This window comes from Balaenoptera ricei, chromosome 12 (genome assembly GCF_028023285.1).
Source record: "Balaenoptera ricei isolate mBalRic1 chromosome 12, mBalRic1.hap2, whole genome shotgun sequence".
Classification (NCBI taxonomy): Eukaryota; Metazoa; Chordata; class Mammalia; order Artiodactyla; family Balaenopteridae; genus Balaenoptera; species Balaenoptera ricei.
In genome coordinates, this window is record NC_082650.1 from 83,246,136 (window position 1) to 83,266,837 (window position 20,702).

Genomic DNA, 20,702 nt, shown 5'->3' on the forward strand with positions numbered 1-20,702 from the left:
ACCTCTTTTAAACAGGTCTTTCTCGAAAAACGTTGCTCTTTGCTACTATGTGTTGAGGAGTCATTTGAGAGTCAATGACCATCATTGACCGTCGGGTCAAATTTAGTTCTAAACCTAGGGGCAAGACGGGAATAAAGACACAGACCTACTAGAGAATGGACTTGAGGATACGGGGAGGGGGAAGGGTAAGCTGGGACAAAGTGAGAGAGTGGCATGGACATATATACACTACCAAACGTAAAACAGATAGCTAGTGGGAACCAGCCACATAGCACAGGGAGATCAGCTCGGTGCTTTGTGACCACCTAGCGGGGTGGGATAGGGAGGGTGGGAGGGAGAGAAACGCAAGAGGAAGGAGATATGGGGACATATGTATATGTATAACTGACTCACTTTGTTATACAGCAGAAACTAACACACCATTGTAAAGCAATTATACTCCAATAAAGATGTTTAAAAAAAAAAATTTAGTTCTAAGCCTAGAAGTATACAGCTCTCTTGATTTCCTTGGGAACAGTGCATATTTGTGGGAGAGGCATTCTCCAGTTTGTTTACTCCGTTTCTCAACAATCCTTTTTCAGCTCCGAAAAGTGGCCCACGAAACCTTCAGGTGTACAATGCAACATCTAACAGTTTGACTGTTAAGTGGGATCCTGCTAGTGGTCGTGTGCAGAAATACAGAATCACCTATCAGCCTTCAGCAGGGGAAGGCAGTGAACAGACGGTAATTCATTTGGGAAAAAACGTGACTTTTAGATAAATTCTACCCTCTCCTTCTCAGACTCCTCTCACTCCCAGTGTTTAGTTAGTCACACTTACTGTTTTGAGAGTTGCAAGATTTGCTGTATTGGATGGAATTTTTTGGCTTCATCCCTGACGGAGCCTCAAAGCATCAGGCATGTGCCTCAATGCACTCATGTTTTCCTTAAAAACTATTAGGGATGGGTCATCCACGGAGATAGCTGGATTTGTGACTCTATTTGTATTTTCATTTCTTACCTCTCTAACTTGATCAAGTGTTGAGAGTCTGCTAAACTTCCATTATTCTAATTTTCCTGTGTTTTGCATGTCATAAGGTATCTTCTAGATCTGATGTTTCTAGATCTGGGTATCTGTTCAACCTAACTTATACTATTTATCACTTTTATATTTATCCAAGTGGAGGTTCCTGAGAAGGACTGTGGGACTCTAAACTCGGCCTTCATCTTCGTTTTCTTCCCAGCCTTCCCGTATTTAACAGACCCCTTGTCCATTTACCTTGCTTACTTTAGTTGTCTGTCTTTGAATCTTCTTCAGCTTTGTTTTATGAAATGTGTGACCAGAACTGCACACATTACCCTGGGTCAGGAAGCAGCACGATTTTTTACACAGATAGGGCGATGCTTTCTGATTTATTTCAAATACCTCTTTTGGTGAGGTCTAACGTTTTGTTGACTCTTGGGGGCTGTGATTTTTTCCTCATGTTGCCTTAGAGTGAGTTATTAACTTTGAATTGTCTGACTCTCTGAGCTCCAGCAAATGGGTCATACCTCTTCCCAGTTTAGAGGCGTTAGCAGAGGTAGATGCTGGCAGTGGTTAAAGGTCTCTGAACCTGCGCAGTAAGCGGGTTTAGCTGAACTAGTGCTCTTGTGAGCTGCTCTGTTGAGGTTTCCATAGATCTAGACTTAGGTAGTGTGATACATTTGGATTAAGAATTTCTTATAGTTTATCAGTAGTAAACTAAATACCAAGTGTCATCAACTGGCTTTTATATAAAATGAGACACATCTGATGGACTGATATTTTAATGGCAGAAACAGAACTTTCATCTGTGCCAGGCCAGATTTAGGCAAAGCTTGTCCTTAGCATTTCTGTTCTTGGTGGTACTGACCATCCAAATGCTGCCCTGGGTCTCTCTTTCCTGTCTCTCAGCTGTTTGTTATAATTAGAAGGAGTCTCATAAACGTATCCTCTGTACAGTATTAGCTGATAATCCCTTAAGGTCTGTTATTCTTAAGGATATTTGCATTTTAATGCTAGTCTGCGAAATAATCAAAGGAATGAATCACCGATGCTGGCATATTTTGGAGGGCTGGATGGGGGAAGCAGGCACACCCCATTCCGCTTCCTCATGAGGCTAGTTCTACTAAGCGGATGCTTTCAGATTTGTTAAGTATCAAATACGTCGATACTTTGTTCTCATAACCTCAGATACTAAATCTGTTAGAATTAGCCACTGTGGTCCAATTTGCCCATATTGAGGAGGAGTACAGCGATTCACTGAGGCTTTCTCTGAAACGCAGACTGCTTGAGTGGATGCGTGCTAAGTGGGGAACATCTGGACCAGCCATCCCCATGTGGCTTCGCGGGCCACATGCCACTTTCATGCGATTTTAATTAGTATGGCATAAACATCTGAATCTGGTAGACCGTTAACAAATCATACAAATTTCCTTTCAGCAAGATAACTAGATGGCCTTAAGCAATGAATTAAAACCTTCAAACTCTGTAATCAGAGGACATTGAAAAAGCTTCATACCACAAGGCTGGAATCCTGAGTGTGGCCTGGCAGAGGGTCCCGTCACGTAGTTTACACAGCTCATGCTGTTAGAGGGGCAGTTTTTGAGGGGGAAAACCAAAAGCTTTAGATCTTTTGCTGAATCATTTTAATATGTTTCTTAAGCAAATAAAAAACATCTGTAAAAAGGTAAGAATAACACTTAATGGTGCAGAGCCTCTACTGTCGTGCAATTCTTTGCTATCTTAAAGTTCCTTTGCAGCTCACTTATGATTAATGCCTTTTTGGGGAAGAGATCTGTGAAATGTGTTTTGGATGAAATTTCACAGTGCTGGCGGCCAGCAAGTTGAAATATCTTTTTTAAGGTCACCAGTTTAAGGCTTAAAATCCTTTTTTATGATTGAAAGTGCATATTTTACATTTAAAATTATACCCTAAGATATATTTTCAGCTTTCACTGTGGGACCTGTTTCCAGATCTTGGCAAAGATCTCAAATAGCTCCCCTGTAGAAAGAGCTTTTTCTAACAGATCAGTGAGATGGAGAGAGCAAGGCTCACACTTATCCCTGTTTTACTCAAGACCACGATAGGAGGACGGCAAAACAGCGTGCTCCTGCAGAAGCTGAAGCCTGACACTCCTTACACCATCACTGTGTCCTCCCTGTATCCAGACGGTGAAGGCGGTCGCATGACAGGAAGGGGCAAGACCAGTAAGTGAACCCAGACTCCCACGGCTCTTTACATAACGTTCGCGGGGATGGAATCACATCTTCCTCTGGAAACCCCGGGGTGACACAGCCTTTTGCTAATCTTTTAAAAGCCGTGTTAATAACGATCTTAATTGTTTTCAATATCCTTACTTGGAGTCATCTGTCTCTGTTCAAGGAGAAAGACGTTTATTACTTTCTAGGATAAGACAAACAAAAACGGCTCAGGGGCCAAAATCTCTCTGGAGAGATGAGACACGTGTCAGATGATCACAGACGTTCTTTCACTTATTCAGGACTTCAACAAACGTTTGTGGGGTGGGGAGACATCAGGGAACCTGTGTTTTGTGAGTGCTGGGTTGTTAGGACCGCACTGTGATGGGCTTTCCGTGCATTTCAGAGCCTTTGAATACTGTAAGGAACCTCAGAGTGTACGACCCTTCCACCAGCACTTTGAACGTTCGCTGGGACCATGCAGAGGGCAATCCTCGCCAGTACAAGCTCTTCTACGTACCCACAGCAGGCGGTGCGGAGGAACTGGTACTTATTTCCTGTAGGGAAAAAAGCGTGTTTGTTTTCGCTGTAGCCGAATGATTGCAAAGTGGAGCTAAAGAGATAACCGATTTACCTTAGTGCTGAAGCAGTTCATATTCATTCAGTAGGACTTGGCAGAGGGCGGTAGGTTGGTGTCTTGTGCCTGGGTGATCAGGGAGTTTTTGCGGGGGATTGGGGCTAGGGGAAGTAATCCTTTCAGGGAGTTCTGAGGGGGAGCCTGGGGTGAGTGTAGAGAAGTCTTTCTTCGGAGACTCTTATAACAGTTCGTCTGGGGGCACGTCGTTACATCCCGATATTACAGAACTTGCTTCTTGACTTGGTCTTGAGTTAATATTTTGAGTATTATATTATTCGAAGTATTATTTCTTTGACAGGTTTTTCAAATCAGATACTTTACATTTTATTAAAATCTTTAGGTACCAATCCCTGGGAATACCAATTATGCCATTCTTAGGAATCTGCAGCCAGATACCTCATACACTGTTACAGTCGTTCCCGTTTATTCTGAAGGTGATGGAGGACGCATATCAGATACTGGAAGGACATGTAAGTAAGAAGGCAGAAAAATATAGCTTTTTTCGTGACACGCTTTGCTTTTCCGTGTGAAGGCCATATAGGCCCACTGAAGAAAATTTGGAAAATTCATGATAGAACAAAAACATAAAAATTACCCATAGTTTACCATCCAAACACCACCAACTGTTAATATTTTAGTGTATGAAATAAAAAGTTATAATGGCATTCTTCTTCTGAAATGATAATTTCAGGATTTATAAATGTGTATGTAATCACCAGTATTCTGTTTCACTCACAAAAGTTCATGAGCTTTGCTTTGTGCCTTATAAATTTGTGTGAAGCAGTGTTTTGTAATTGGCTTGCGTAGCGTCAATTGTTGAAATCTGTTCATCACATTACTTGATCGCACATTTCTCTGGTTTGCTGATGAAGTGCTTTTTGGCGCTGAAAATCCGTGTGCTTTCATTTGCCATTAACATCTTGAGAAAGCAGCGTATAGTGGTTTTACAATTCTTTCTAGTACTGCTTAAAGGCTTTGGGGCATACCTATAAATATTTCTTTGGCTTTAAAAATACACTTGCTGATGGCTAAAAGAGAGCAAATACAGATGACTTCTTTTGGCAAAAGATTAGCGGTCTGGAAAGATGATGTTATTGGCTAAACTAGAGTTTGGGGTTAATACATGGATTTAATTTGCATGTTTTCTAAGTCCCTATTGGGGCAGGTAACTGAGAACTGAGTGTATCTTTTCTCCCTCCTTTTGCCTTTTCTTTTAATCACAGAAGACATTCAGTATCTATTTGTTGAATGAGAAGGAATGAATGGGTGAATGTAGCTGATGGAATTAGATGGCTTCATCGGTGTTGTCAGTTTTCACCTAGAAGGCAGAGCTATAAAATCCTCTGTCTCTCCATTACCTGTGTTGGAAAACTGAAGCATCTTGTCCCTTGCCCCTTGTTCTTTCGTGGCCAACCCAGTGCTATCATTGTGCTTTTACTAGCTTGTTTTTATTGGCAACAACTTTGCTTCCATATAGACCAAGGACATAGTTGGCTAATTTTGACTACATTTGGATTTGGAGAATTTTAATCTGCTTTTGTGTGTAGATAATTAGAAGTTTAAGGAGGACAGTATTTTATCCTGTTACAGAGTAGAAGTTTTGGAGAAGTGATAGCAAAAACTTGACATACGTAAACAGATGTAAGAAATATGTGTTGGCTTTTCTTTCCTCAGTGGTGAGAGGGCTGGCAAGAAACGTCCAAGTGTACAATCCAACGCCAAACAGCCTGGACGTTCGCTGGGACTCGGCGCCTGGGCCGGTGCAGCAGTACCGCGTCGTGTATTCGCCCCTGGCTGGCCCGAGACCCTCGGAATCTGTAAGTCATGCTGTCGTCGTAGAGCTCGACAGAAGAATGCTGTAGATTTTACCGTGCCTCCTGCTCTAGTTGCTGGCCAGCAACAATAAGTCAGTTGGTGTGGCACCGGGTCTCCTGGAAACCTCCTTTCCTGATGAGCTTAGTCTCAAGTTTGTGTCCTGTTTGGTTGCCTGTGAGGATGCAAGCCACGGGCATGCCCATGTGTAAGGCTTAAATGATTGCTTTTGATGAATTAAAGTAGGTGTATTAACGATAGGGTTAGTTAGCAAAAATGAATTTTGGAAAAATGCAAATTAGCTATATAAGTTAAAAGCCCCAGTAGTGAATGCAAATCATTGCTAGACCTCGTCAGTATGGGCTTTTGTTGTAACATACACGTCTTTGTTATGAAAATACCTTAAAGTTTGCGTTCATTGGCTCTTAACAGGTTGCCCAATCTATCTTCAATTCATAGTACTATGCAGTTTTCTAAGTAGATTAATAATTTTGAGATCAGAAATTACTAATTTGACAAGGGATAGAACACCTGTGGGAAAGTAAATTTATAGACTAATTTAATTTACAAGTCTTTACCAAAATAGACAATGACGACGAACAAAGGTAAACAAATGAGGAGAGATAGATGTGCTCTGTAAGAATATTGATTTGTATGTCCCTGTGTATGGTAGGACACATTCAGACAGTACTGCCCTTATCCATTGCATGGAGTAGCTCTCTATTTTACCACAGTGTGTGTGTGTGTGTGTGTGTGTGTGTGTGTGTGTGTGTGGTCCCTTTTCTTATGTGTACCTAACATTCGGGATGCTTTTGGGTAACTGTCATGAGCCCTGGATGTTGTATTTGAGAACCTTTATAATGAACACAAATGGGAGATAGTTGAAGTCACTAAGGGTCAAGTATGAACTAACTTCTTTTGGAGAGGAAATTTCTGAGGATAAATTGCATTTAACAGTGTGGCTTGGGCAGATCTCATGAGGTAGCATAGAAGCTGGTTTCTGCTGTGCTGGGCTCAGCCTTTTACTGTAAACATTATCATGCCGACTAATAAAAGACTCAGTAAGCATTTGGGTTGTGGTCAAGTAGAATCTGGCGTGTCCTCCCCTCCAGATCGTGGTGCCGGGAAACACCCGCACGGTGCACTTGGAGCGGCTGATTCCGGACACACCCTATTCCGTGAACATCGTTGCCCTCTACCCGGACGCGGAGGGGAATCCCAGCCCTGCCCAGGGCCGCACGTGTGAGGCGGAAATCCTTTCTCCACCGGGTTCCCTTGTGACTTGGGGCGGGAGGCCTGGGGGGTGTGGGTGGTGAGTGAGGGGTGTGGGGAATCGCCTCTACCTTGCGCAGGTGAGGGGAGCGCTGGGTTGCCCACAGTCACGTTCAGCCTGGAGCCTTGGGCCCATGACTGCCCTCCCAGCTGAGTGATGTCGTTTGGCCGTTTTCTCATCTGGGACCCCAGTTAGGGAGGCGTTTCTTCCCTTCTTCTGCCTGCGGTGGGTCTTCTCACCAACTGGGCACTTTGGAAGTGTTAGGGCGCGGCCTCTCTGTTTCATTAAACAGGAGGTGCTTATGCAGTTAAAATAATCCCTTTCTCTCCTAGGCTGTACTTTCAGGTTCAAACTTAGCTCTCTGTCACTGGAAGCTCTCTGTCTCTGTCACATGTAATCGTAGCTCTGAATGCAGCACTTTCTACTGTTTATGGTTTCACATTAGAGCCGTACATGTGTATTTCATCATAAGGGAGTAAGCAACCCAGAGAGTGGTGAAGTACCAGGGTACAGTTACTCTGCCCTGGGTTCCATTCTTTCATGCCCCTCCCTCCACCCCTGTGTCCACTATGGTCAGAGACAGGAAACCAACTCTGTTGTATTTATTTATTTAGTACCGCGAAGTGGACCAAGAAATCTGAGAGTCTTTGGGGAGACAACCAACAGCCTCTCGGTAGCCTGGGACCACGCTGATGGGCCGGTTCAGCAATACAGGATCATTTATTCTCCCACCGTTGGTGACCCAATCGATGAATACGTGAGTCTGTCACTCTTTCATCTGAGCATTTTGTAATCTCTCACCAGGTTGGAGGGTGAAAGGAAGCTTTCTTCTTTAGGAAGTGCTGTGATTACAGTTGAGTCTTTCTCTGATGTGATCTTGGGGCCACCTGCACAATCAGTATCTTTGGGCTCATTTCTCTTCTACGCACAGGTTGAAAAATTATCTTATCTCATAAAAATGTGTATTTCTAACTATCTAATTATACCATGGGAACTGAGTCGGTGAAACATGGTACCTATTATTCTGAGCTACCTAACTTAATGTTCGAGTTATGTGACTCTCTAAATCTTAACCTTTCTTGAAATACAATTCCTCCACAAGGTCTCCCTTCAATACTCCAGGGCTAATCAAGCTCTCTTTGCTCTGAAGTTAACATTTTTGGGTACACTTTGGTTTTGGAGTATACATACTCTCATATTAGCTTTAACCTTTTTGAGTGTCATATTTCGTCACTCTAGAACCAGATTCAAGTTTCTTCTAACTTCCTCCTAGCCCTCAGTATGTACATCCATCCGTTATGGATGGAAGAACTCACGACTTTCTTTAAAGTCTAGTGATTCATTGATGTGATAGTTTAGTAGACTCTTACACAGAATGTTGATTGTAAGGCAGTGAGGTCTGTGGTTTGCAGCCATTTTGCCACATACATCCTCTCTGATGGTTCTCCCTTCATTATCCCCATGTTATAAAATATGATATCTACTTGAACTTGATATATTAGGCTTTAATTCAAGCTCCTATTTTTATTAATCAGAAACCCATGTAACGGCCATTTAAGAGTTTCTGATCAGGCTGGGGTAAGCGGTATTACCACACTTAGTTTGCCAAAGCAAAGAAGGTCCTGCTTTACTGTTTATTCAGACTTGCCATGGACAAATACGCAATTTCCCGTCACTTTCTGAAAACATTAAAAATGTAATTTCCCTCCCAATTCACCATTTGGAATTAGGGAACTCTGCGCTGGAATTCATGGTTTAAGTGATCCCTGCTTTTTGTAGAAGCAAAGCATAGAGTTGGAAGAGAGACTGAGAGGCCTGTCTGGTTCATTTGCTCTTTGTGGGGGCAGCTGAATGTATTTTCCATTTCCTCTTTTTCCCCTAATTAATATTAGCAAAACTGATACTTTTTTTAATATAAATTTATTTATTTTATGTTTGGCTGCGCTGGGTCTTCGTTGCTGCGCGTGGGCTTTCTCTAGTTGCAGCGAGCAGGGACTACTCTTCGTTGCGGTGCGCGGGCTTCTCATTGTGGTGACTTCTCGTTGTGGAGCGCAGGCTCAGTAGTTGTGGCTCGCAGGCTCAGTAGTTGTGGCACACGGGCTTAGTTGCTCTGCGGCATGTGGGATCTTCCCGGACCAGGGCTCGAACCCGTGTCCCCTGCATTGGCAGGCGGATTCTTAACCACTGCGCCACCAGGGAAGCCAAAACTGATTCTCTTGAGGACAGAAACTGAGTCCGCTTTTGCTCCCCAGTGGGTTCCCAGCGGCTGGTACCACACCTGGCCCACGGTGGGCGCAGGGTGCATATTTGTGGGAGGAGCACCATGAAACTGACACACATGGCGGAGCGGGGAAGGAGGGGAGCACAGTCACGTGTGTGGAGGTGCTGTACGAGATACTGCCTTTCGTCCTCACGGCTTCCATCCTTCTGAGACGCTGAGCCACAGGACTGGGAGGTGGCTGATGCGGGATTTGAGCTGAGACCTGCCTGACTCTAAAACCATTTCCCTTGTCGCACAGTGGTAGACAGTTTGCCTCGCCCTGAGCATTGTGCAAGAAAAAGAAACCACGAAGAAAACATTACCGTTTATGGTAATACATACAAAAGTATTGATCTGGAAGTCCTCTAGCTGATGATAACTTCATAATTTAACTTCCCCTGCAGACCACTGTCCCAGGCAGAAGAAACAATGTAATGCTACAGCCCCTGCAATCTGATACCCCATATAAAATTACTGTTATTGCTGTTTATGAAGACGGAGATGGTACCCATTTGACAGGAAATGGAAGAACTGGTAAATGTCTTAAACCCTTTATAATCTTTAAATTTGGTAGTATTTGAGTATATACATCTCAGACACTCCATTGATACTGCATTAACATTTGTATTAGATATTGAATTTTGTCAGAATGATATGACAACGGAATGTGTTATTAACTTTTTAAAGGTCCACTGAAAGAAGGAAAATGAGACACAAATCTGCATATTTTGCTTTGCTTGAGATAGTTTTATTCTTTGGAAAACCACTGCTTAGTCACTGAATCATGTTTTAGTTTGTGTGGTATCAGTTAAGGCTGTAGCTGTTAACTCAGTCAATTAAGTGTCAGCAAAAAAGACCCCATCACCATAGAATCTTAAGTCATGAAAAAGAAGCAAGATGATTGGTAATCATCTTCTGTCTTTACAAATTTAGCTTTTTTTTAAAAACTATTTTTTCTATTGTACTAATGGTTTACCAGGGTTCAGGCCGCTTTTCTAGCCTGCGTGGGTGGCAGTTTCTTATGGTTTAGATCAAAAGTCCTCTAATTTGGTTGCTGGAATCATCTGAAGACCTTTAAAAAGGCTTACGCCTGGACGCCACCCCGAGAGATACTGATGTTAATGGTCTAGACGTGGTCCAGACCTGCCGAAGTTCTAGTGTGCAGGCAAAGTTGAGAGTCCCTGGCTGAGCGTGAAGGTGGGCTGGGCCATGGGTCCGCTGGGTTCCGTTACTGGGAGACATGGGTAAGACACTTTTCCACTTCGTTCAGCCAAAATCCACTTAAGTCACATGATTTCAGGCTCCTTGCTACACTTAGTCGCCCAAACTCTTTTTCTACTTAAATGATTTTGACAACATTACAGGATTTGGGAGAGGTAACATCTGAAAACTCCTGAGAGAAAAGCAGGACCAGAGGGTTTCAGCTCAGTCTTTGGAGGCCAGGAATTTGTATATTTATTGACACCTGTTGTCTACAGGACTGAGTCAACAGAGACTCCATCTAGCGACTCAAGATGATTTTAATTTAACAGCTTCCCATTTTCACTCTTCCCTTAGGTTTCAGAATATATTTTGGTATTTTTCTGGAGGAAATGCCGTATTTCAGAATTCTATGCTTAATCAAGAACATAAACAAATCTCTACTAGATCTTTAGTTTTCTAGGAAGGGCCAAAGCCACTTCTGGTTTCTCTTGTAAAAAAGTTTTTGAAGTTGAGTCCTTATTTGTGTAATGCTGTGAATAATAACTCAGCGGCTGACTAACGGCCTACCTCACAGCATTGATCTAATAGGGGGTAGAGTTGGGTAGTGCTCTGGAGGTGTGAGCATTTACTCTAGGTTATGTTGGTAGAGGTTATAGTGGTGCTGGGGAAGAACCTCGTTTTCGTCACTAGCTAGCTGTGTGGTCTTGGGCAAATCATATCTTATTTTTGTGATAAGATGGTTAGATTAAATAGTCTGTAAATCATTTTTTTGGCTCTAACAATCTGTGATCTACAACATCCAAAAAAATGGTATGAGATCTCTTTTACTTTTTATAATTCTGAATCCAGTTCTAGAAATCACCAGTTCCTGAGTCCATTTGATTTGCTGTTTGAATTTGGAAAACTACTAAGCTTTCTGTTGAACATTTCAATACCTTTTAATTGTTTTCTGGAGAGGGACAATATGGGATATTATTAATTTGCTCTCATGAGGCTGCACTGTCAATATTCATGGTCAATACTCATAAAGTTCTGTGCTCTCTCCTCGTTTGTCAATAAGAGGTCAGTAACGTGTGCCAATATTTGTTTCCAGTGGGATTACTTCCTCCTCAGAACATACACATCTCAGATGAATGGTATACGAGATTCAGAGTGTCCTGGGATCCTTCACCATCTCCCGTTCTCGGATATAAAATTGTGTATAAGCCAGTGGGTAAGGAAGCACCTTTATCATCTTAGAAATGCATTGGAGGGTTATTTGTGCATGAGGGTGTTCTTTGTTGCATCCCCCATGATTAGATTCTCCTGATAGTTCAGTTATCACATCAAGTCCTCTCCTACCAGAGGTAACGTTTCTGGAAATAGTATTTAAGCCAATGGTCTAAAGTATCATTGTTACTATGGGTTTAGATGCCACTCCCGTTAATCTGCATGACTGAAACGTCTGATCTGGTTCATATAATTGCACAAATTGAAGCTGTGTTCAGACAACCTATATGTTATTATGATTGTGAAATAATGAGTACTTAATTAGTATAAACTTGTGTATTTTTCCCATCAGGTCAAGGTATTATTCCATTCAGGGCATGTGCATTTTAGTTTAGTCACGGCAGGCTTGCTTTCAGCTTCCCACTGCCACTTTCACCTAAATGGATGTCCCCTCTATTAAGTTATTCGCCATCTATGTTTCCACCTTCTGTCTATATGTTTAGCAAAATGGAAGCAAAATACTTTCATCGTAAATTTGCTGGGGTATCTTCCATGCACCCAGGAAGGATGTGAACTAGAAAAAAATAAAGGAGAGAAGGCAAGTGTAAGGATATGTGAGCCTGTGTAAGAAATGGAGAGGGAACTTCAAGGTGGAGGACTTTCAGTAACCACACTGCATGGAACGGGGTGGGAGATAGACGTTCTCAAATCATCTCTACAGCAGAAAAATGTTAATTGAGCACCCAGTATGTACAAAGCACTATGCTGGCAAACTGGAGCGTAAAGAAGAGGCTTGAGAGTCTAGAGTAGTTGACGGTGTGATGATCTGTTCGTTAAAGGAACATTAATTACACACATGCTACATTCATTAGTACACATGCTAGCTACTGTGCTATGCTTTGAGAATAACAAGGAAAAGGCTTCGGTCTCTGCTTACAGTTTTGTATTCACCACGTAATGCAGCGTGTGTTACGGGGAGCACGTGCATAAGGGCTATGGAATTAATGGTGTTCATACTATCATTTGAGTATAGGTTATTTGATTTTAAGAAAAATTTGAGACTAGGGATGGCATATTTCTATGTATTTTTGTGATTGTTATTAAAGGTTCCAATGAGCCCATGGAGGTCTTTGTTGGAGAAGTGACATCATACACGTTACACAATCTCAACCCCAGCACCACCTATGACGTGAATGTTTATGCTCAGTATGATTCTGGACTCAGTGTCCCTCTGACGGACCAAGGCACTACATGTGAGTCACGTAGCTTTTTGTGGTTGTAAGAAAAAGCGTAGTATAAATGACCAGGTCAGTCTGTTTTAATTTTCTTTCTTTCTTTTTCTTACACGTGTTTCCTCAGCATTGAGTAGGTAACTCTTTTGTGTCCAGCTAAACAAATACTTAACGTCATATAATCAAGTATACAAAATGTATAATGATGAGATATGTTTGTTTCATAGAAAATACATTTTGAATTTTAAAAGATAAAAATTATAAAAATTATGATTTTATCCATGTGGGATGCTATGTGGTTTTTCCTGACATTTGATGTTAAACGTATATTACCTAAATGTATTGATCTAATTGAAAGTTTTCACATAAATGCCATGATGACTGATGCAGCTTACAGATAGATTTTGTTGTCATCAAGTGCTTTAATGGCTATTTGAGGACTTAGCAGATAGCCTTTCAGAAAATTTGTTTTATTATTTTTCATGAGGTGTCGTTGACATTCATTGTGTTGAGAGGGGCTATAGACAGACCTCGTTTCATTGCACTTGGCTGTATTGTGCTTGGCGGATGCGGTGTTTTTTTATAAATTGAAGGTTTGTGGCCACCCGGCATGGAGCAAGTCTACTGGTGCCATTTTTCCATCAGTATTTGCTCACTTCATGTCTCTGTGTCACATTTGGTAGTTTTTGCAGTTTTTCAAACTTTTTCATTGTTATTATGTTTGTTATGGTGATCGGAGATCCGTAATCTTTGATGTTACTATTGCAAAAAGATTACAATTTGTTGAAGGCTCAAATGATGGTTAATATTTTTTAGCAATAAAGTGTTTTTAATGAAGGTATGAACGTTATTCTTTTAGACATAACGCTATTGCACACTTAATAAACTAAGGTATAGTGTAAACATAACTTTTATGCACTGGGAAATCAAAATATTTGTGTCACTCGCTTTATTGTACCAATATTTGCTTTATTCTGGTGGTCTGAAACTGAACCCGCAGTATCTCAGAGGTACGCCTGAATGTGGATTTTCCTTCCCTTGAAAATCAGTCATAGGAAGGGAGGTCGGTTTTGACAATACCATGTTTTCGTATTTGTTTCATGTATGTTTCTCATGAAGAAACAATGTGAGACTTTAGACATTATTTTTTTCAGCCCCAGTGGAAGTTTGAAAATTGTGTTGTGACTAAAAGTATGCTTTTTGCCTTTATTTGTGAAGTAAATCTATTTCTTTCTGTCCTTCTCTTGTAGTATATTTGAACGTGACGGATCTGAAAACTTACCAGGTCGGGTGGGACACGTTCTGTGTTAGATGGTCAGCTCACCGGGCAGCAACTTCCTACAGGCTGAAACTGAGCCCTGCAGATGGTACGTGTGCAAAAACGTGACCCGGAGCACATAGTAGCCACATTTAAAACTTCCGTAAAGGTGTCGTTCTATTTATACAATGATGTATCAAAATGTCTTTAAATAGAATTACTGGTGACACTGGCATTTTTCCTCTGCTGTCCTCATCAGGAACAAGAGGACAGGAGATTACCGTGCGTGGGTCAGAAACCAGTCACTGTTTCACCGGCCTGTCACCAGACACTGATTATGGCGTCACTGTCTTTGTGCAGACACCAAATCTTGAGGGACCAGGTGTCTCTGTCAAAGAACATACTAGTAAGTGTTTTTGAGTAATCTGGGGAGTCTCTGTAAGGCTTCAGAGTAGGATGCTCTGGGTGTGGGAGACGTAAGTGACTCCTGTGTGGCACTTCTCCTCACGAGCAGCAATAGTGGCATGATGGCAGGTCCTTGAAGTGGCGTCTGTGGCTGGTGCAGCACCTTTATCTGCAGCAAATCCGTGCTGCCCCTGTTAGAGTTGGCGTAATCGTAAGGAAAGACCTAAAGGAGGGAGAGCTGGCTCTAGCTGACAGTGAGAGGGTGAACATGTATCCGTATTAGTGACCTTTGCTCATCTGACTGTATCTGAAGGTCTTACGTTCTCCCTTTGCATCTGGGCTCCGCTTCGCGCTGCTGTAGTCAATGTTGAGTGACTACCAATGGTACCAATTTTGGATCAGATAGGATTCCCAGTATGTCAGTGCCCATTGACACTTGCTTTGTTATCGAGGACTTAAATGGCTCTTAAAATTTACTTTCTGAGATATGAAATGTGCACATGTTGCGTTTTTCTAATTATTACTTTTAATTCTAGCTGTAAAACCAACAGAAGCTCCTACAGAGCCACCTACACCTCCTCCCCCTCCCACGATTCCACCAGCCCGGGAAGGTAAGCACTGCTATTAGGCAATGCATCCAGCTGATAGAGATTCATAGCCTTCTTACTTATGCAGTTGATACAGAACATTTCTGACCTATTATTCCTGCTCAAAGAGTTTTTCAGTTAAAGGCAAAGATTACCAGTCATTTGCTCTTCTGCTCCAGGCCCATTTTAGTGTGAATAAAACCAATCATAAACCACTCCGCCTCTTCAGCTGGAACTCTGTTGCCTCGATTTTGCAGGTGAAGGTCTAGGGGTGCCTTAAATAATCCATTGTCACATGGCGGGCATTTCTTTCTTGCGGCTGCTGGCATCAACAGGCACTGGGAACCTTTTGGGCTAAATTTGCAGCGTAACCCATGGGGCCTTTGGCTTTGGAATTCCTGGCTTCTGACCTGAGAAGGGCCCTGGATTACACAAAGCTAGAAACGTTCTGTTCACCAAAGTTGGAGACATAATTGTCCCTTGTAGTGAACTGGTAAAAAGACATAGACTGAGCTATTAAGATTGGTCTCTCAGTGATTTGGGGCAATGCTCAGTGCTTCATCAAATTAAGTTTTAGCTGATTAACGACTGGTTTATTCTTTTCCCACATTCTGTTTCCAACATTTAATTGAAAGTATTTTTCTTTTCTCTTAGAAGGCTCTAGAATGTTATGGCTTTATTAAGCCTATTAAAGAAGTAAAATTAAAAATTAAAGGTGTATTATTATAGGATAAAATAGTAATGTGTTTCTCTAGACTGTTGAAAGGAATTCAGTAAATATTTTTGGCTTAAAGACATGTTCAGCAAGACGAAAAGACAACCCTCAGAATGGGAGAAAATATTTGCAAACGAAGCAACTGACAAAGGATTAATCTCCAAAATATACAAGCAGCTCATGCAGCTCAATATCAAAAAAAACAAACAACCCAATCCAAAAATGGGCAGAAGACCTAAATAGACATTTCTCCAAAGAAGACATGCAGATGGCCAAGAGGCACATGAAAAGGTGCTCAACATCACTAATTATTAGAGAAATGCAAAACAAAACTACAGTGAGGTATCACCTCACACTGGTCAGAATGGCCATCATCAAAAAATCTACAAACAGTAAATGCTGGAGAGGGTGTGGAGAAAAGGGAACCCTCTTGCACTGTTGGTGGGAATGTAAATTGATACAGCCACTATGAAGACCAGTATGGAGGTTCCTTAAAAAACTAAAAATAGAACTACCATATGATCCAGCAATGCCACTCCTGGGCATATACCCAGAGAAAACCATAATTCCAAAAGAGACATGTACCACAATGTTCGTTGCAGCACTATTTACAATAGCCAGGACATGGAAGCAACCTAAATGTCCATCAACAGAGGAATGGATAAAGAAGATGTGGTACGTATACACAATGGAATGTTACTCAGCCATAAAAAGGAAATTGTGCCATTTGCAGAGGCGTGGATGGACCTAGAGACTGTCATACAGAGTGAAGTAAGTCAGAAAGAGAAAAACAAATATCATATATTAACGCATATATGTGGAATCTAGAAAAATAGTACAGATGAACCTATTTACAGAGCAGAAATAGAGACACAGACGTAGAGAACAAACATGTGGACACCAAGGGGGTGGAAAGGGGGTGGGATAAATTGGGAGATTGGGATTCAACATATACACACTACTATGTATACAATAGATACCTAATTGAGAACCTACTGTATAGCACAGGGGGAAAAAAAAAGAAGGTACAATCTGTTTGTAAGGCATATATTAAGTTTACCTTAAAAATGCATTCCAGTATACAGTAGGTGCAGACAAATACTGTTTGACTCCACTTAAATGAAGTACCTAGAAGAGTCAAATTCGTAGAGTCAGAAAGTACATTGGTAGATGCCAGGAGCAGGAGGGCAAGGGGGGTGGGGAGGGGGAATGGGGAGTTAGTGTTTAGTGGGGACAGAGTTTCAGTTGAGGAAGGTAAAAAATTAGGGCGATGGATGATGGTGAGAGTTGCACAGCAATGTGAAGGTATTTAGTGCCACTGAACTGTATAGTTAAATGTGGTTAAAATAGTATGTTTTATATTATGTGGCTTTTACCACGATAAAAAAACATTTTAAAAAATGGATCATAAGCCCACATATAATAATTAAATCTATAAACCTTTGTGTCTTTGTGACCTGAAGTTAGGCCAAGATTTCTTCAATATCACACCAAAAATGTGAGCAAAGAAATAATTGATAAATTGTACTTCATCCAAATTAAGAACTTCTCTTTGAACAACATTGTTAAGAGAATGAGAAGACAAGTCGCAGATTAGGAGAAAATATTTACAAATCACATAATCTGCTAAAATACTTATATCCATGTTACATAAATAATTCTCAAATCACAGTAATAAAAATACAAACAACCCAATTTTAATAAGTGAGCAAAAAATTTGAAAAGACATTTTACCAAAGAAGATATATGAATGCTCAGTATCAGTCATTAGAGACATGCAAGCCAAAACCACAATGAGATATCAGAATGTCTAAAATTAAAATGACCATGTGTTGGCAAAGACGTAGAGTAACTAGAACCCTCATACACTGCTGGTGGGAATGTAAAATGTATAACTACGCTGGAAACAGCTTGGCAGCTTCTTCAAGTTGAACATAAACCTACGGTACCACTCAGTCATTTCATTACGAGGTGCTAAACCGAGAGAAATGAAAGTATATGTTCACACAAAGACTTCTACATGAATATTCATAGCAGTTTTATTTGTAAGAAAAAAAAAACCGGGTAATTGGAAAAAAACAGGAAATGCCCCAAATGTTCATCAAAAAGTGAAATAATAAGCAATAATGGAATAAATGGAATTCTTCTCAGCAAGAGAAAGGAACAAGCTATTGTTAAACGCAACAACGTAGATGAATCTCCAAATAATGCTGCTGGGTTCACGATGCCTGAGGAAAAAAGAAAGATACTGTCTGATTCCATTTATATAAAATTCTGGAGAACGCAAATTAATCTATCATGTCAAAAGGAGATCAGTGATTTTCTGGGGATGGGAAGGGGTGTGGAGAGGACTGACAGGGAGAGACTATTATAAAAGGACACCAGTGAACTTTTGGGGGTGATGGATATGTTTGTTACCTTTTTGGTGGTAATGACTTACTGCTCTGGTGTATTCGTATTCCACAACATATAAGAGTGTGAATTTTGAAAAAAAAAAAAAAAAGACACGTTAAGGTTTTTTTCTTAATCGGCTTTATTTTTTAGAGCAGTTTTAGGTTCACAGCAAATTTGAGCTGAAAGTACACAGAACTCCCGACATGCCCTGCCCCCTCACGTGCACAGCTTCCCTCCACTCTCAACGTGCCCCCTACCAACCCGGAGTGGGACGTTTGATACATTCTGTGAACCTATATTGGCACATCTTTATCACCCAAAGTCCATATTTACATTAGGGCTCATTCTTGGTGTTAAACATTCTACACGGTAAGTTTTTATCACTAAAATGTTAAATTTTTACTTTCAGAATTTTTAGCTTTCAAGTCTGAAGATTCTAATTAAAGGTGTTTCTTTATTTTATTCCATCCCTTCCCTCCCTCCATAAGATTCTAGTGGCCTAATTTAAAATGAAAAGACACCTTATCTACACCAAGTCTTTGATAATTATATACAAAAATCTCCAAACCCACTGAGGACTCTTCTTAAGTTCTGAGCATGGTTGTTTTTTCACTTGATTTCCTCCTTAGTTATTGTTTGAAGCTACTTGAAGAATCCCATGAGGAGGGAGCATATGCGTGTAGAGTGAGGAGATGGAGTAATTCCAGAGCAGAAATTGGGGGCCAGTTAGACTAGCGCTTTTCAGACTTCACTGTGCACGTGAATCATCTGGCACCTTGCTACCGTTGATTCGGATGCAGGAAGTCGGGGGTGGGCCCCAGGACTCTGCATTTCTATCAGGCTCCCAGGCAATGCCGTTGCTGCTGAACCGCACTTGGAGGAGTAGCAGGGTGTTAGATTACGTTTCTCAGTTGTGTAACTTCACTGAAATGAAAGAATTCATGAGATTTGGGGCTTCCTCTGTGTTTTTCCCCCAGTGTGCAAAGGGGCCAAGGCAGATATTGTATTCTTGACTGACGCCTCCTGGAGTATCGGGGATGATAATTTTAACAAAGTTGTAAAATTCATCTTCAATACTGTGGGAGCCTTTGATGAAATCAGTCCTGCTGGAATTCAGGTGGGTGTCGTTTCAAAGGTTATTCATGTGTAATGTCTTGCTATTTTCCTTCAACCTTTTAAGTAGAAAGACTTTTCAGTTTAAACTCCATTTTGACTTTGTTATTTTCTTTTTTCTTTACACATAGACTTTTGGGAAGGACTTGGGTGCAAATGATAAATAAATAGAAAAATAAATATTCCTCTAGGTATTCTCTTGGCTAGATGATATTCCTGTTGCAGAATTTAGGGGAGTCTAATAACTTCCTGCTTAAATCTTCTGACAATGATACATTTTCCTAAAAGGTCATTTTATGTTCTGGAAGTTAAATGCATTGTGATTGTTGTAACCCCGTTAAGTCAGAAGATTCAGTGATAGATAGTGACTGGAGGCGGGTGTGTGGAACCCTATTGCCCCCTCTATCATGACATTGCAGATACTACCTGAACCAGAAGAAGAAAGGCCATTGTTAACTCAAAGGGAAATTAATTTGTTTTCCTACAATGATAACTACCAATTATCTTGCTTTGGAATCACTCCAAATTTATTGCTTTTACTAGAGTGGGAAGTTAGAAAAATTAATCCTTCCATGGCACACCGCAAAGAATAATTCCTCACTTAGCTCTGACCCACCAGTAAAGCTGAGGATCTCCTCCACTCCCAACATACCCCTGGACTCAGGGCCAGTGGCTCTGTTACTTACTACCTGGGTTCTGCAACCTTGAAGACCCACTTCAATTCCGCCCTTTCTGGAGAGGCTGCCTTGATAGTTTTAGGCATTTCAGACTCCTGAAGGGTTTTGTCTGTGTTGCTGTTGTGGCGCGTATCTCTTTATATTGTCATTATTTGTGTGATTCTCTTCTGTCTAAATCATTGACTGCTTAAGGCAAGAGACTGTATTGTATTATTATTTTTCTGAATTCTCTTTCCCTTCCCATTTCTCTTGGTGAATTTTCTTCTTTATTTAGACAGGTACGTCTTACAGATGTTATGAAAATAAGAGATTTTTGACATAAACCACAAATAATTTCATAAACAAATCATGTCTTCTTTTATGGAATAATGCTTTGTGGAATGTATTAAATTTCAAATCCCCAAATAATCCTGTAGATGTTATTCCAACCCAAGAAGAGTAAAATGTCAGGCTAGTTATAGTCTTAATTTAAAGTGTGAGCAAGTAAGCCTTTTTTGAAATCCTTTTAGAAATTAAGATTTCTGATAAAAAATAAGAAAAAAAGCTACCATATTTTATTAACTTCTATGTGCCAGCTACTTTGTATACATGATTCTCATTCCTTAAACTGGCCATAGAAGTAAGTATAATTATCTCCATTTTACTGATAAAAAACGAAGGCCCAGAGATGTTGGGAACCTACCCAATGTCACAAAGCTATTAACTGGCAGCGCTAAGATTTGAGCCCAT

The 20,702-nt window shown here is 40.9% G+C and overlaps 1 protein-coding gene across 5 annotated transcripts in view; it reads left to right on the forward strand.

Moving 5' to 3' along the window:
- COL12A1 (collagen type XII alpha 1 chain) overlaps positions 1-20,702 on the forward strand; it is a 149,657-nt gene that overhangs the window by 91,122 nt on the left and 37,833 nt on the right. For all 5 annotated transcript variants that reach the window (XM_059941783.1, XM_059941785.1, XM_059941782.1 and 2 more), the window contains 14 exons: positions 582-724; positions 3,078-3,207; positions 3,605-3,744; positions 4,176-4,305; positions 5,510-5,652; positions 6,760-6,889; positions 7,535-7,677; positions 9,585-9,714; positions 11,477-11,596; positions 12,699-12,845; positions 14,075-14,191; positions 14,342-14,488; positions 15,024-15,098; positions 19,161-19,300. In XM_059941783.1, coding sequence (XP_059797766.1) covers positions 582-724; positions 3,078-3,207; positions 3,605-3,744; positions 4,176-4,305; positions 5,510-5,652; positions 6,760-6,889; positions 7,535-7,677; positions 9,585-9,714; positions 11,477-11,596; positions 12,699-12,845; positions 14,075-14,191; positions 14,342-14,488; positions 15,024-15,098; positions 19,161-19,300 — 1,835 coding nt within the window. The remainder of the gene's footprint in view (positions 1-581; positions 725-3,077; positions 3,208-3,604; positions 3,745-4,175; positions 4,306-5,509; positions 5,653-6,759; positions 6,890-7,534; positions 7,678-9,584; positions 9,715-11,476; positions 11,597-12,698; positions 12,846-14,074; positions 14,192-14,341; positions 14,489-15,023; positions 15,099-19,160; positions 19,301-20,702) is intronic.